Genomic DNA, 12,653 nt, shown 5'->3' with positions numbered 1-12,653 from the left:
ATGCCTGCTTGAGTTTGGATCAAATTACTTCTGGAGGTTAACTCATAGTAATCTTTATGTTTGAGCATTTGCATTTGTTATAACTTTTATCTCATGATTGTGAAGGATAGGATTTTGTGTATTTATATGTAAAAAAATCTTATGCAAAATTGTTTATAACAGTAAAGCAGCACTGGGTTTAGGTTTTCAACCGTAAAGCCCGGTATATACGCGCACACCAGTTTCCGCCGCTTTGACAGTTTGTTTTGCATAAAGACAAGCTTTTCTTTACTTAAAATGCACCGATAGCCCAAGCTTCAGTTGATATATTTATAAAAATATAATCACTTTTGGTGATGTATTTTTTTGTTGATTTATGTTTGTTGAAAGAAGAATGTTCCGAATTGTAATGATTTACTGTATTTCCATGTTGGCGGTTGGTGTCGCTGTTGTCACGTGACTAACTAGGAAGTATAAGAGTTTAGTGTTTTGCTGCGTATTAGGGCTTTACATGTTCACGTGACGTTTTATTTTATTTTTTTTATTCCGGAATGAAATGTCGTTAAGTTCAGACAACTCATTTGACGAAATGTCCGGATATTTAGCTTTTTGTACCACTCACGGTCATGCAAAATCTCCCTCTAAGGTACAGCCCACTGTGTGTGTGTTTAAAAACTATCACTTTCACATTCGTTTCTCGGCAGCCCTACGTGTGAACTGAGCTGACCGACACACCGAGTAAATCTACTGCTGAGATATCTGCACTTTATGTTTCTTATTCTCTCCAGAGTTCGAGTAGATCTCACCAGATCACTAACTGTTAGGAGAAAAGATCTGGAGTTGGAGTTTCACCCCGTGATCCAAAGGGCAACGTTGTATAAGTAGGGAACTGCATGACTTGACACACACACACACACACACACACATACTTACTTCAGTTAAATTCAGGAATCTTTAGTCAATTTTATTTATTACCAAAGATTGAAAAGTCATCTGTCTGTCTATCTATCTACAGCCGAGGTCAAAAGTTTTGAGAATGACACAAATATAATTTTTCACAAAGTCTGCTCCTTCAGTGTTTCGTAATCTTTTAATCAGTTGTTACTACAGTATAATGAAGTATAATTACAAGCGTTTCATAAGTCAAAGGCTTTTATTGATAACTAACTGAAATACTCGTTGTTGACAGTTGAAGAGTTGATAGAAATCATTAAAAGGTTTTAAATAATCTGATCAGCTTTAATGTAATCAGTGATATTATTATTATTATTATTATTTCAGGTTGATACCCACGTACACGTCTGTCTGTCTTTCTGTATGGCAGAAATCTCTGTTTAACTTATTAATACAAAGAAATACAGTTTTGTAAGGTTTTTTGTCTAACGCCTTGTTTATGCCAAATACACTTTCTGTTGGTTAATTGGAGAGTGGATCACAGATGAAAAATCGAAAAAAGTAGATCGGATAAAGACTCAGACGACTTCAGCGCGTTAAAATTTAATTATACAACTTCAGCGGTGTTATGCGGTGCAAATCTCAGTAAAAGTATTCAGTTTAACTTTTCTAATTAATATCTATTAATGCAGGTGTTTACTTACATTGAGCAAGTAGCTTATTAGTAGCTTATTTTAAAGTAGATGATCAACATTTAGATTTCACTTATGGTGCAGTTTAAACTTTTGGCGTACGTCTAAGTACTGCAAAGATTTCATTAAATTCTGCCTAACGGTAGCATCCACATTTTGATGCATGCACAGTGCGCTGTCTATTTGTAATCTGGGACATGACTGCTTATAACCTTCTCCGCTACTCAACATTTTGATTTTATTAATGAAGCAGGTTCAACTTGTGCTTTAGTCAAATACCTACATAGTTTCATTAAACTCTGTTCAGCCAACTTTGTGTGATGCTGTGACAATCTGGCTAGACCTACTGATATACAGACATAAAATTTTCTCAGACTGGTCTCGGGTCCTCTAATATATGAAACATAAAGGGGGAATTAAATGCGCAAATTCTGACTCTTTGCGCGAAGACTCTTTTATTTCATTTATACAGTATAGATTACATTAAGAGAAGTTAGTGAGTAATCCAAAGCTCACTCTATTTTGCCCTAAAACACAGCCATGGATTAAGAATGGTACAGAAACAACCTCTGAGAGCAACTTATCCCAACCATCTAAGAGCAGTTAGGTGACGAACAGAGCACCTTGCTGTAAAGGAAACGTGATAACTAAGTGGCTTGGGAAACAAAACATTAACACTTTGAGTGCATGGCCTGGAAACTCCCCAGACCTTAATTCCACTGAGAATTTGTGGTCAATTCTTTTGGCCACATTAATCGAGAGTAGGCTGCCATCAGTCAGGAAGTGGCCCTGAAGTTGATTGACATCATACCAGGGTGAATTGCAGAGGTCTTGCAAAAGGAAGGGTCAGCACTGCAAATATTCTTTGTACTTTTTGTATAAACTTAATGTAATTGTCAATAAAAGCCTTTGACACTTATGGAAAGCTTATAATTATATATCAGTATACCATAGTAACATCTGACAAAAAGATCTAAAAACAGTGAAGCAGCAGACTTTGTAAAAATTTATATTTTTCATTCTCAAAACTTTTGGCCACGGCTGAATCTCTTTCTATTCTTATCTTGTGTTTCCATTTTAATAAAAATTTATTCGAACTGGTATCAAATAGTTTCAAGACTAGTTTGGTAACACGCCAACAGTTGAGCACCTAGAGGAAACACCGACCTTCATAAGTCAGGGGCCAGGTCATCAATAGCGAACTCTACTCCCAGGTTTTACTGCATTTGAACCTGATACCACCTCTTATAATTCTGTCCAGATAAATATTTTACCCTGAGACTTATTCAGAATAATTTCAAAGTTATCGTCATACATGTATGTTAATACATGTTTACATGTATACATTTGGCAGATGCTCTCATTCAGAGTGACTTACTGTACATAAGTGATTCAGAGTTTCCATCATTAAATACATCCTTACACTGGTTCACTGGGTTACTAACTAGGCGTACAATCAGGCAAACACTTTTGGGAAGGATTTACATTTACATTTGGGCATTTAGCAGACGCTCTTATCCAGAGCGACTTACAAAAAGTCGCTCTGGATAAAAGTTACAAAAGTTACAAAAGTTGTTTTGTAGTGTGTATACATCTGTGCATATATAGGCATTGTACAAATGATAAGCTGAAGGTTAAATAAGTAGAGTTTTATATAGATGGCAACATAGCATGAGTAGATAATGCTATAAAATAGAAAAGGGAATATAAGCTGGAACATAAGCAGGTAATGTCCATAACAGTTAGCAGGATGTGTGTCTGCATACATTAAATACTTTTTGAGACACAAAATACCCAAATACCTCATAAACAGATAAGTCTTCAGTCGTCATTTAAAGATTGCCAGTGACTCAGCTGTATGGACGTCTAGAGGAAGCTTATTTCACCACCTAGGATACAACACATTGAGACTGTATTATCATCTTTTACATCAGTTCACAGCACGGGTCATAACCTATCTAAGTTTATTAATTATTTTGGGAAATTTTTTTTTGGAAGGAAGTTATTTTTACATTGTTAATTAATCATATTAATCAAATGTTCACCGCAGTTGAGCAATACAAGGTCAATGTAGAATCTCATTCATTTAAAACGCTTGTGCGCGCACGCACACACACACACACACACACACACACACACACACACACACACACAAAAATGTTCTATGGTGTTACATGGTGTAAATAAAATTCTACAAATTCTAATGATTGCATGAAAGTAAATTTTTAACCTGACTGTTAGATTTTTATGGTATGTCAGATCCTTATGCGTCATGTGAAGTTGTATGCAGTAGAATTGAAAAGTTGTTGTTCAATTCAAAAAGTGAAACTCGTATATTATATACAAACTAACATATTTCATGTGTTTATTACTTTTAATTTGAATGATTATGGCTTACAACTAATGAAAAAAAATTCAGTATCTCAGAAAATTTTAATATTACGTAAGATTTTTAAAACAGAAATATTGGACTACTTAGAAATATAAACAGACATACATACATACATGAAAAGTATGAATCTATATAATATCAGAGTTGACCTTTTTTAATTGAAATACTGAAATAAATTTACTTTTCGCTGATTATTCGAATTTATATATTTTATATATATATATATATATATATATATATATTAGAGTCAAACCGTGTTTTGCTTAATTTAATTCATTCACTAAATTTCGAATTCGAAATGCACAAAAGATTTTTATCGCTTGATAGCACTTGTGTGTGTCTACCATCAATATGGTAGATGCCATTACAACCCAGCTTTTTTTTTTTACATTTATTCACAATTCATTCATTAATTCATTCATCTTCAGGTTCTCTGTGGTTTTGAAGCATATGACTGGAACCCTGGATCTGATACGCAGTTTCTGTGGACTTGTAATTTCCTTTTTTTTATTCTAAACAAAATAAAAAAAGAATTCCTAACTGAATTACTTAATTTTCTTCTTTATGAATGAAGGAATAAATTAATTAATAAATACAGTGGGGCAAAAAAGTATTTAGTCAGCCACCAATTGTGCAAGTTCTCCCATTTAAAAAGATGAGAAAGGCCTGTAATTTTCATCATAGGTATACCTACAGTATGAGACAAAATAAGAAAAAAATCAGGAAATTCACATTGTAGGATTTTTAAAGAATTTACTTCCCAATTATGGTGGAAAATAAGTATTTGGTCAATAACAAAATTGTATCTCAATACTTTGTTATATATCTTTTTTTGGCAATGACAGAAGTCAAATGTTTTCTGTAAGTCTTTACAAGGTTTTCACACTCTGTTGCTGGTATTTTGACTCATTCCTCCATGCAGATCTCCTCTAGGGCAGTGATGTTTTGGGGCTGTCGTTGGGCAACACAGACTTTCAAGTTCCTCCAAAGATTTTCTATGGGGTTGAGATCTGGAGACTGACTAGGCCACTCCAGGACCTTGAAATACTTCTTACAAAACCACGCTTTGTTGCCTGGGCAGTGTTAGAGATCATTGTCATGCTGAAAGACCCAGCCATGTTTCATCTTTAATGCCCTTGCTGATTGAAGGAGGTTTTCACTTAAAATCTCACTATACATGGCCCCATTCATTCTTTTCTTTACATGGATCAGTCGTCCTGGTCCCTTTGCAGAAAAACAGCCCCAAAGCATGATGTTTCCACCCCCATGCTTCACAGTACATTTACATTTGGGCATTTGGCAGACGCTCTTATCCAGAGCGACTTACATTTTTATCTCATTACACATCTGAGCAGTTGAGGGTTAAGGGCCTTGCTCAAGGGCCCAACAGTGGCAACTTGGTGGTTGTGGGGTTTGAACCTGGGATCTTCCGAACCGTAGTCCAATGCCTTAACCACTGAGCTACCCCTGGCCAGTAGATATGATGTTCTTTGGATGCAACTCAGCATTCTTTTTCCTCCAAACACAAAGTTCTATTTTGGTTTCCTCTGACCATATGACATTCTCCCAATCCTCTCCTGGATCATCTAAATGCTCTTTAGCAAACTTCGGGCGTGCCTGGACATATACTGTTACTGATGGTAGCCTTTGTTACTTTGTTCCCAGCTCTCTGCAGGTCCTTCACTAGGTCCACCTGTGACCTGTTGGCTTACAGTTCTTGTGATAATTTTGACCCCACAGAGTAAGATCTTGTGTGAAGCCCCAGATCGAGGGAGATTAGAAAATGGAAGACATACAGGACCACTGATAATGATTGCTCCCACAGTTGATTTCTTCACACTAAGTTGATTTCTTCACTCCTTTGGAGTATGACTGTTTGAGGTTGTGGACAGGTGACTTTTATACTGATATTGATGACATTAATACAGGTAACGAGTGGAGGACAGAGGAGCCTCTTAAAGAAGTTGTTACAGGTCTGTGAGAGCCAGAAATCTTGCTTGTTTGTAGGTGACCAAACTCTTATTTCACAGAGGAATTTACCAATTAATTCTTTAAAACTCTAACAGTGTGATTTTCTGGTTTTTTTCACTTATTATTTTGTCTCTCATTGTTGAGGTGTACTTATGATGAAAATTACAGGCGTCTCTCATCTTTTTAAGTGGGAGAACTTGCACAATTGGTGTCTGACTAAATACTTTTTTGCCCCACTGTAAATTAATATAAATATTCATACAGTATAAATACTCTCACTCTGCTTTCCCATCAGATGGCACATAAAAATGATAGTTCTCAAATGAGGGCTTGCCTCAGAGACTCTGACCCTGGTTCTGGCCCAGCCAGGGAAAGCAGAGGAGGATCGAGCCAAGAGAAAAAAGACAGCACGTCTCCGAAACGAAACCATAGTGAGTCCTCCACCGACTCAAGCCAAAGACCAGCTGCTGAGGCACGTTCAGGAGGTTTGAGAGATGGGGGAGAGCTGAAGAGAGAACCTGAATGCCACATGGAGCTGGAAAACTTGTTTGCAAACAAAAACCACACCGTGCTTATAGATGTAAGAGTCTTAACTTTGATTTTGAATCATAAAAAGGTGGATTTGTTAATAACCTTACGGCAAAAAGTGTTAGAATAGTTTAAAAAAAATCTAACAACATTATAGCATCTTAGCAATTTCAAAGAGACAGGGACATACAAATAATTACAGCATCCCAGACTCATGTGCAACCAGGTTGTGGCATTTGTTTCAGTTGTAAAAAATTTTTACAGTTCAATTATTTATTTAAAGTTCATCAAAATTTATAAGGTCAATAAATCTATGATGATTCCAACATCAGTGAGAAATCTCAGTATTCATCAAAAATGAACTCACCCTAATACAAATCATTTTGTCTTAACAGACGAAAGAATTTCGTGCTGGCAAAATAGTTCCGCATAAAGAAACAAATAGTCGCGTTTGGGACGACTACCATGTGAAATTACCCCATTTTCAAGTAAGTGTTTTGTTTCAAACACTTTAAAACTAAAATTGCTACATTTCTGTAACTGAAGTTATATTTATGACATTTATGGTAATATTATATTTTTTTCATAGCGATCAAGCACCAAGGAGTCTCGCTGGGAAGCCATAATCAGAGCACTGCAAAAGCTTATGAATGGGCATGCTTCAGTAGGAGATGTAGAGGTACAATAATGTGTATACTACACAAGTATAGAAAGCATTAACAGTGCAATGTTAAGAACATTGTTAAGTGTCTCATGTTTTCTCAGGGGTCTATTATGGCTTACAATCAAGGTTACAGGGCGGACTGGAGTTTTGGTTCCCTTTACAACTATGCTGAGGTCAGTGACTATATAATAAGCTTCTGACTGTAGCCCAAAGGTTGCTCTCCACAATCAGGAGGCCACAGCTGACCAGATATAAATGGGTGGTGGACAAAAGAACCCAAGCAACACAAGTATGACTAGAGAGAATTCCTGGGCATTCTAAGCCCACTAAGTTTTTAAGATACAAGCATTTGTACTAGCTATGAGACCAATGGGTGTTTGGAAGGGCGCAGCTTAGTCCATTGCCATAGCAACGGCCCAGGCTGCACGGCTGACAGAGAATTTAATATGATCTCTTCCCCTTACTTGAATAGAACAATGACCCTCCTGATTCTGAGAGGTTCATCTCAGGTAATGTTCATGATCTAGCTTTGATTTCTTGATTGTTTGAGAAAGCGGGCTTTACTCTTGTGAAACGTAAAGTTTAATGTGTGTACCTTGAAAATTGTGGTCAGGATGGTTATTTAAATAAAGTTTACAATCAGGTGGATTTCTGTAAAAATGCTGACAATGAAAACAACATTGTAAAACCTCATTTGTTTTTAAATAGAGCTTGTTTGAGGCCGGTTGGCCGGGGGCCAGTATTTAACATGGGTTCTCCATTCTCCATTCAAAAAAAAACCTGAACCTTGGAATGTATTTTTGCACTGATCGAAGATTTGAAATTAAAATAAAAAATTAGTTCCTTTACATATGAGCGATTTCTGTTCTGAGAGTCTGTTCGTTAATCCAATCTGTTTTTAGTCCAAAGGTAAAAGGATATTAACACAATTGGCTATACACAGTACAATATATATTACATTACCGTGTTTTTTAGAATCGTGCAATAGTTGAACGATTCATGTTAAAAGAACAAGCAATATCTTTTCACCTCGCCCCATTCTCTCAAATAATCTCACTTTTGTTTCCATCGTTATTGCCTGGCGCTTCTTAGCAGTACCAGCTTTATCGCTGCTGCTCTCACCCTTGCCTCGGGACCTGGGCTTGAACTGCATTTGCAGAGGATACACGCCGCATGTGACGTGATGTACACCGGACATGTGATCTAACTTCCGCGATTGGCTAACTTCGCTCTTTTTAAAAGGTCATAACTGTAACGTTCTAAGGTCCTAATTCTTCTGCGATAGGCTGCCGACCCCGCAACCCTGTATACAGAATAAAGCAGTATAGATATTCCAGCAGAGAGGGCTGTTCTTTAGCTATTGCCAAACTGCCGGTGGTTCAACAGATACGAAAAGTACAGACAGGTTTGTGAACAGTGGGATATTCTGAGGTACCGTATTCAAGGTGCCTGATAAATTGACCTGAGCAGTGTTTAAACACCGCAGCAATGCTGCTCTACCTGACACAAACTACCATGTCTGCGTTACTGTTAGCTAAAAATAGTCCATTACCCCAATGTTCTCTGCTCTGCTGTGGGTTCGTCCCTGGCCCATTGATGGAAGAAATAAAGGACTGACTAATTGTGGTTTGCCGCACTTGGTCTACACTGTACCTACGAATCAACCTACTTGTACATATTCCACCCATTACTGATTGACGTGTTCTTTATGTACTCATTCTCCAGAGGTCAAAGCAGGAAACAGAATTTTCTCGTGTGATCGCAAAAATGGCCGCACTGGCACTGAAGCTTCCTGAGCTTATCCAACAAGTAAGTACTCCTGTGGACGTGAATGGAACGATTTTTCTTTTCCTGGGGAATGCATTTTGTATAATTTCATTATCTTTGGTTGGTAGTTTATTTCTGTGTTGTGCATGTACACAGCCCATCCCTTTGCTGAAGCAGAACAACAGCCACGCCATAACCATGTCCCAGGAGCAGATCTCATGCCTGCTGGCCAATGCATTCTTCTGCACCTTTCCCCACAGGAACACTAACCAGCCTGGCAGTGAATACGCCAATTTCCCAACCATCAACTTCAGCAGGTGGCACAGTTCACTCTGTTTTACTGTCTTGTATAGTTTTATTATTATTTATTGCCAGTTCTTACCCACTAGATAGTTATCACATGACTAACCAGGATAGGCAACGGCTAGTACACCCTTCCTCTGAGTCAATAAAGCCATGTCGTTACCATATTTGCGTTTCTCTAAACATAACTCATGCATTCTGATGTCACAGCCTGTTTGCCGATCCCTCTCCTCGGAAGTTTCAGAAGCTGAGAGCCCTTTTTCACTACTTCAACACTGTAACCAAAGCAGGTAACGAAGACTCATCATTGTATTTTTTCCGTTAAGTTGAAAGTTGCTTTACGTGACAGGGGTCATAAACAGGTAGAAAATCTTATCCTAAGATTTAAGATTCAAGCTCAAGACATTATTGCTTCATTCTGACATATTCTTTGTTTCGTATTAAAAAATTACAATACGTGCATTATGCTTATACTATGTTTCTTTTTCGTTGTGTTATGAACCAGAAACCAAACCAGACGGTCTGGTCACTTTTCAAAGAATTAGCATTCCTCCAAATAATTGTCCACAATGGAGCAAGTAAGTGACCTTCAGTTGGTTTGTGACATAAATGCAATCATGCAACATAAATTCTTAACAGCTCGGTTTGATTTCTAGAAGCCCACAACATTTGACCAAACTCCGTGTGTACGCCGAAGGCACCATCGAGAAGGAGGGTAAAGGCATGCTGCAGGTTAGGCTTTGAAGTTTGGATTTTACTGGTAATTTAAGCGATTGTTAAACTATAATAAAGAAATACATTAAGTGATGCACAATTCCTTTTTCTCCTTCGCTCTGGAAAGGTGGATTTCGCCGCCAAAGCCATCGGTGGAGGAGTGCTCGGGCATGGAATGGTGCAAGAAGAGATTTGCTTCTTGCAGTGCCCCGAGCTAATCGTGGCCAGGCTCTTCACCGAAAAACTGGCCGACAACGAATGTCTGAAGATCACAGGTACGAGCCAGGCCTAGTAGGCCTTAACCAATTGAGCCAGTGTCCTTAATACCCTATCTGCCCCAGGGGCGCTGTAAGCTGGGTGACCCTGCGCTTTGACCCCAGTTTCCTAATTGGGATATGCGAAGAAGACATTTTACTGCTCTGTAAAAATACATGTGATAAATAATTGAATATTCTTCTTCTTCTTCTCTTCTATTGCCATGATTAACAATATATTCAATTTAAATAGAAAAACTAAGAAATTAGACAAAAAAAATTATGAATGGAATATAAATGGACTAAAGCGCAAACAAACTTTAGGAAAACAACACTGTTTCTCCAGGTGCCCAGATGTACAGCAACACCTGCGGCTACAGTGATAACTTTGAGTGGCACAGCCCCCATAAGGACCAAACCCGAAGGTAAAGAACTATGCAGCAAAATGCAAATGGGAAGTGCATTTTTTTCCCCTTTTTTTAGATGCAGGGTGGTTTAAAAGTCTGGATCCATAATTAAAAATACATTTATTTAAAAAGCAGATTGGAATTGCTGTTGTTGCATGCAGAAGTGATTTCCTCCTTTAGTGCACTGATTAGTCTAGACTGGTACTGACTTTTGGTAGTTTTGAAGCAATCTTTGGTCTGAAATAACCCCACCGATCCACTTGTGGGCCACACTGGAGTATCCAAATGTATATTATGCCTCAGTTACTTTGTTCTGCCTGGCCAAAAAAAAAAAAAAAAAAGTCACCTTTTTAAAAGGGTCAAATTTTTCACCCTGTATCAAACAAAGATTACTAAAATTTGGTTAAGAACGTTCAAACACATTACTTCATGAAAGAAATGTGGTCAGGAAAAAATTATGTACCATGTGATCATAGAATTAACAGCGTTTAAAATTGAAAAAGTAAGAGAATTTATATGCGATGAGAAATGAGAGGGGTGTCTTCAGAGGTGGGTAGAGTAACCAAAGATTTCACTCAAGTAAGAGTAAAAAGGGTACGGAGTAACAATTGTTTCAATTGTAATTTTTTTTTTTTTTAGAAATTATAATATATACAGCATGAAATAATTTGACTAAACAACCAGATTATTAGAAAAACTCCGGATGACACAGAAATATTCCAGAACCTAAATTGTGAGAGAGTGGTTATAAGAGCATGAAGAATTATTTTCACACACCAAGGAGTTTTTTTTTTCTTGGCCAGGCAGTGAATCTGCTAAAAGTTTTTAATAAAGCACTAAATGAGATTAGTTTTTTTTTTTACCCTTGTTATAGAGATAAATGGAAGCGGCGTTTTTGTCAGATTGTTGCCATCGATGCTTTGAAGTTCACCGATGCAAGAGAACAGTACACTGAGAAAAACATAAAACGAGAACTCTTCAAGGTCAGCCGTCTTTCTGAAACATGAACAACTTTAATATTGACGGACAGAACTTTATTCCGCATTATTGTTTTTAAAGGCGTTTGTCGGCTTCAAGGGGGATCATAACATTCCTCCTGATTACACACCTGCTATCGCGACTGGCAACTGGGGATGCGGCGCTTTTAAAGGTGATCCATTGCTCAAAGGTAAATCAGTAGTGCCTGCTCCAAACGTCATGCTTCATAAAAATAAGACAATAATAATTAAAAACTTCTTGACCTAATCTCTCACTGGCCTGTAAAAGCTCTCATTCAGATGATGGCTGCAGCCGAGGCTAGACGAGACTTGGCTTACTTCACCTTTAATAACACAAGGCAGGCAGAAGAGCTTCAGAGAATGCATGATACACTAACGAGGCGCAAGGTGACTGTAGGTGAGTAGCGCGAGTCTAGTGGGTCAATAATAGTGTTTAGTGTGTTATTACAGTAATGCTGGCTTTTGATACACTTCACCATTCTTCTGTAGGCAAGTTATACAGTCTGCTCCAGGACTACAGTAAGCTGTACACTCATAATCGGCATAAAGGCAATGTGTTCCAGTACATCACCGAGACGATGGGTTCTCAATCCAGCAATCTGTGAAAACCTGCAGTTCATGGAAAGCAATAGATTAAACCAATACTGTCTTTCTCAATGAAGAAAATGTAAATACTTTTTTTTTAGTTCCTGGTTAACACTGAATTGAAGCAGAAACTTAAACGAAAATGCTATGTGGTGTGATGCACTTTATTTAATTACATAAAAAAAAAAATTAATTAGGGTATATAGTTTTAAATAAAGTAAAAGTTAAATTTAAGTAAAGTTGTGCCAGTGTGGTTTGGAACTTTTTTTTTTACTGCAACACATATGCAAGAAGAAAATCTTCATGAAACCAAGATGATTTTTAATGGATGAGGTATTTCAAGAGTGCAACATACAATATTTAGCAAATAAATAAAGTTCCGCTTCATAAGTTTTGTAGGTGTGTTTGACAGCCTGTTAGACAATAAAACAATATATAACATTTTTGCGCTTTAAATAGCCTCCTAAGTGTTATGTTTTTTCGAACACAGAGATCAGGCAAGAGA

At 37.4% G+C, this 12,653-nt stretch overlaps 1 protein-coding gene across 2 annotated transcripts; it reads left to right on the top strand.

Annotated features, from left to right (window-relative positions):
- The first annotated feature begins 446 nt into the window (after positions 1 to 446).
- Positions 447 to 12,604, top strand: pargl (poly (ADP-ribose) glycohydrolase, like). 2 transcript variants are annotated; one of them, XM_053476330.1, is made up of 18 exons: positions 447 to 625; positions 768 to 860; positions 4,386 to 4,449; positions 6,224 to 6,508; positions 6,852 to 6,944; positions 7,046 to 7,135; positions 7,222 to 7,293; positions 8,846 to 8,929; positions 9,044 to 9,204; positions 9,401 to 9,480; positions 9,696 to 9,768; positions 9,847 to 9,922; positions 10,032 to 10,179; positions 10,505 to 10,583; positions 11,440 to 11,548; positions 11,625 to 11,733; positions 11,832 to 11,960; positions 12,053 to 12,604. In XM_053476330.1, exons 1-18 carry the CDS (start codon positions 606 to 608, stop codon positions 12,166 to 12,168), a joined length of 1,881 nt encoding a protein of 626 aa, XP_053332305.1. In that variant the 5' UTR covers positions 447 to 605; the 3' UTR covers positions 12,169 to 12,604. The 2 variants fall into 2 exon arrangements, with proteins under 2 accessions (XP_053332305.1, XP_053332306.1); XM_053476331.1 differs by lacking the exons at positions 447 to 625; positions 4,386 to 4,449 and having other exon boundaries at positions 665 to 860.
- The last annotated feature ends 49 nt before the right edge of the window (positions 12,605 to 12,653 follow it).

This window comes from Clarias gariepinus, chromosome 17, assembly GCF_024256425.1.
Source record: "Clarias gariepinus isolate MV-2021 ecotype Netherlands chromosome 17, CGAR_prim_01v2, whole genome shotgun sequence".
Lineage (NCBI taxonomy): Eukaryota > Metazoa > Chordata > Actinopteri > Siluriformes > Clariidae > Clarias > Clarias gariepinus.
This window is presented reverse-complemented; position numbering and strand designations above follow the sequence as displayed.

Bases quoted from the DNA above. Each gene is read 5' to 3' on its own strand.
- pargl (XM_053476330.1), top strand. From the start codon at position 606: ATGCAAAATCTCCCTCTAAG. The intron at 6,509-6,851 runs GTAAGAGTCTTA...TTGTCTTAACAG, and splicing joins ACCACACCGTGCTTATAGAT to ACGAAAGAATTTCGTGCTGG. The intron at 7,136-7,221 runs GTACAATAATGT...ATGTTTTCTCAG, and splicing joins CTTCAGTAGGAGATGTAGAG to GGGTCTATTATGGCTTACAA.